The sequence below is a fragment of the Micropterus dolomieu genome, linkage group LG19, assembly GCF_021292245.1.
Source record: "Micropterus dolomieu isolate WLL.071019.BEF.003 ecotype Adirondacks linkage group LG19, ASM2129224v1, whole genome shotgun sequence".
NCBI lineage: Eukaryota > Metazoa > Chordata > Actinopteri > Centrarchiformes > Centrarchidae > Micropterus > Micropterus dolomieu.
Window position 1 is genome coordinate 12038639 of NC_060168.1, and position 4137 is coordinate 12042775.

Here is a 4137-nt window from a genome sequence, read left to right on the forward strand (position 1 = left end):
GATGCACACGGTCAATGGTCATATCTTAGTTTGCTTCCCGAGATCAACATGTTCCAGGGACCGACATTGTTTATATAGTCAGACTTGGTGATATTCTAAGTTTTCCTGTTTTAAATTATATAATTTTTGATAAGGAATCCACGCAGGGACGAACTCAAAGTAAGGCTACGCGCTCTTGGAGAGTGCGCGAGTTTTCTGCCCAAGTTTGGAGACCGGACGCCTGCTGGAGAGCGCTTGGCGCGCGTTGTGATTACAGCCACACAGAGGTGATTATTTTAAGGATCTAAAGATGAATGACACGGACATTTTTTGCAAAAACAACCAAACAGGCAACTTGACTGACCCGTCATGTCTGAAGCGAACCCCCTCACCTTACAGCCACATCGACATCACCACTTTCATGCATATATTCCCTTCAATTTATGGCATCCTGTGTTCAGTTGGAGTTATAGCCAATGGACTGGTCATCTACGCGGTGAAAGCGTGCAAGAAGAAAATGGTATCAGATATCTACGTGCTGAACTTGGCAATAGCCGACATGCTGTTCTTGCTTGTGATGCCCTTCAACATTCACCAGCTGGTGAGAGACAGACAGTGGGTGTTCGGAAACTTTATGTGTAAAGCGGTTGTGGTGGTGGATGTCAGCAACCAGTTTACCACAGTGGGAATTGTTACAGTGTTGTGCATTGATCGGTAAGTGATACACCCATCCACGACACAGACTTTTATTGCTTTTCTTTTAAAAGGTAAGAGCTATTCTTTGAAGCACCGCAGTATCACACTTTGACGACAAAATCAAATGTTGCCTCATAACATGCATTTATCTATATGTAATTCAATTATAATAATAATAATAAATATGACAATTAAGGTAAAAGTTTAATTCCCCCCTATTAGCCCCTATTTCAGGTGCCATCATTTCAAAGTCACTAAACAGTACAATATCGCAATGACTGAGTTAATCATCTGTGCAACAGCCTATGAAGACACAATGTTCCCTGCATAAATGATGTAAGTGTCATATTTATGATCTGAACACAGTGATGACATCTAAATTAGTCTTTCTGCCAAGTGTTAGACTGATAAACATCTTCATTTGAAGGTAATCACCGGAGCAGGCGTTGTTCTCAGAGCTATAACGTCACACATCTTCAGTATAATAAACACAATGTGTTTCTGTAGAGCCAGTAATTGTGTTCTTATGAACAACACTACCTGTAGGGGGAAAATCTATTTATTGGCTCCATAACATTTTATTACTTTCATTTCTATCATTATCATTTTATCAATACTGTATTGGAGTATCTAGCCTTGACTTCACTATAACTCAACTTTATCCTTTCAAATAATACTTTTTTGAAAAGTTACAAAGGTTACAAAAACAGCCCTTTCAATAACTAATCTCCAACACCTTCAAAACAAGTTATGGCTGCAATCTCATGTTAAAAGGAGATTTAACTAATGATAACAAACAAATAAGAAAAATTACAAAAAGCAACCTAACTTTCGTGTTTAAAACCTTTCACATGGCTGGTTAAATATCTTATTGGCCATCCTAAATCAATGGGATTATTGTGATTTGAGTTTTCTATCCGACAGCTCCAAGGATACCCCTCAGCCCTGTTCTATATAATCAAGACCACATTTGTAGTTGCTTATCTGAGTTTAGCAGCACAGTGTAGTCACAGTCAACAAGTTAACGTATATCAATATATCAATCTTGTATCTGTTGAAAACACATATGTCCGGTCACTGACAACTCAAACCTCTATCGCCAACAAAGACAGGGTTGTTTTAAGCAACACAGGCAAAAGTTATTTCTGGTAATTCCGCAGGGCGCTGTGGAATTTCATTTCATGGCAGTTTTGTGGATATCAATATGATCCTGTTCTCCAAATTACAGAAGAGTTAAACATAAGTACGAAACATTTGTTGAAGACTCACTTTACTCGTTGGGTGTGTTAATATTAGGTCCATACAGGGTTAGTATAGGGTCACAATGAATAAAACATTACAACGAGATACTTTCAATGTGGATGATGTCAAAAGAAACCCGAACCTTTTTGCTCTGATGCTGTTTCTCCTTACACCACAGTGAGATCCTGATTCTTCCTCTCTATAAACCTAAATATATATAGCCACACCACATCTACACCGACATCAAACATTTAGTGCACTGGAGTTCTGGCAGTCTGAAGCCTACGTTTTTCATCATATCAATATCTAACTTGGCTGATCTGCGGCAACACATCAGTCGGTCAGAGACAGGGTATTGAATTTCACTTTCTGATTCAACCATCACACCAAAAGTATATTTATTTAACTTCACGGGCAGCAGCTTCTGTTGAGGATCAGAATACTAAACTATTTATTTTATGGTCAAAGATAATTGCAATTTAGCAGGAAGTCCTGGAGAAAATAGTTTACAGGCCTGTTAAATCTCACCAGACAGGCACTACACCAGAGTGACATCTAACATGTTGACAGAAACTGGAAATATGTAATTTAGTCTACTGAAGTGACACTTGGTGTGATAACAAAGTAGTTATTCATTTCCTGCAGATGTCCTAAAGACTGAGGTCAATTTTGACTAAAGCAGTCGAGTAGTTCCCCAAATTGAAACACAATCAAATGCAAAATCCAAATGGAAATGTCTTCATTTTCTTCTGATAAGTCACCCTGTCTCAATTATATTAATTTGCACTGACTTCATCACTTTACTGAGCATGTAATATATTGAGTAGATCTCTGACATGGTACTTGGTTTCATCATTCCCCCTTACTGATTTGATTCTCTGAACTTGTCAGGGATGAAAATGACCTCTTAAAGCAAAACTAATGTTCTTTGCATGCACTTCAGCAAATTTGAAAGCAGTCCAGCTCTAAGAAAGTGACATCTTCCTCTTAGGTACATAGCTATTGTCCACCCCACCTCAGAGAAGAGGACCATCCAGTGGACCATCATCATCAACCTGCTGGTTTGGCTGGGCAGCTTGCTCCTCACCGTCCCGGTCATGATGTATGCCAAGGTTGTGCGCAGACAGCATTTGGAGGTGTGCATGATGTACTTGGATGGGCCCGAGGACATGTACTGGTACACTCTTTACCAGTCTATCCTGGGCTTTATCATCCCTCTCATCATCATTAGCACCTTCTACTCACTCACCCTCTACCACGTCTTCAGCTCCATCCGTCGCGTCAAACGTAAGCAGTCTGTTTGGGCTAAAAGAGCCACCAAGATGGTGCTCATGGTCATCGCCCTGTTCCTGATCTGCTGGTCACCCTACCACGTCATTCAGGTGATCAACCTGAGCAACAACACCCCGACTATTGCCTTCATCTATGCCTACAACATCAGTATCTGCCTCAGCTACTCCCACAGCTGCATCAACCCACTCATGTTGCTCATCTTCGCCCAGAATTACCGCGAGCGTCTTTGCCACAGAAACGTGCTGCACAGCACTCAGCACTCATCCAAGATCACGGTGGTCAAAACGGACGGTTCAAGTACGACCAATGATCCCAACTACCGCTGTACTGTCATTTAATCACAAAGATGTTTTGAATTGCGACCATACACACAAAACTGAGTATGAAGCTTGAGCAGCAATATCAAACATGACTAAAACTCATTCACACACACACTCACTCACTCACTCACATAATCATGCCAAAAAATATATATATATTACATATAACTCAGTGTTATTCATGGTAATATTCTTATTATTGTTATGTTATCCCGACCCTTTGGCGGCCACTGGTTTCGCCCTGGGAGGCTGACATTTGGCATGAAGGTGTGTGTTTGACTGTGTGTATTTGTGTTCATGCCAATTCGCTAAAAGGGGGGAGTGGTAATGGGAGTGGCCTATTGCAAAAAGGCACACAAAGCTCTGCCCACCCCATAGCAACCACAACTTTCTGTGTATGAGGCTTAATTTTGCAATGGAGGTCAAGTGTTTGAGAGGTTGTGTGTGTGAATGCATGAAGGTGCGGATGCATGCGTGTACATGGTGGCAGCTGGTGGCATGCTTGTTTTGTATTTATTTCCAATTTATTTTTGTCCTCCTACAACTTGGGAATGTTTGTGGCATCTGCTGGTGAGATATCAAAGTTTATTGTTTATTTTTTAAATAA

The 4137-nt window shown here is 40.6% G+C and overlaps 1 protein-coding gene across 1 annotated transcript; it reads left to right on the plus strand.

Annotated features, from left to right (window-relative positions):
• The first annotated feature begins 289 nt into the window (after positions 1 to 289).
• Positions 290 to 3548, plus strand: LOC123958274 (melanin-concentrating hormone receptor 2). The gene is made up of 2 exons (XM_046031552.1): positions 290 to 693; positions 2909 to 3548. Exons 1-2 carry the CDS (start codon positions 290 to 292, stop codon positions 3546 to 3548), a joined length of 1044 nt encoding a protein of 347 aa, XP_045887508.1.
• The last annotated feature ends 589 nt before the right edge of the window (positions 3549 to 4137 follow it).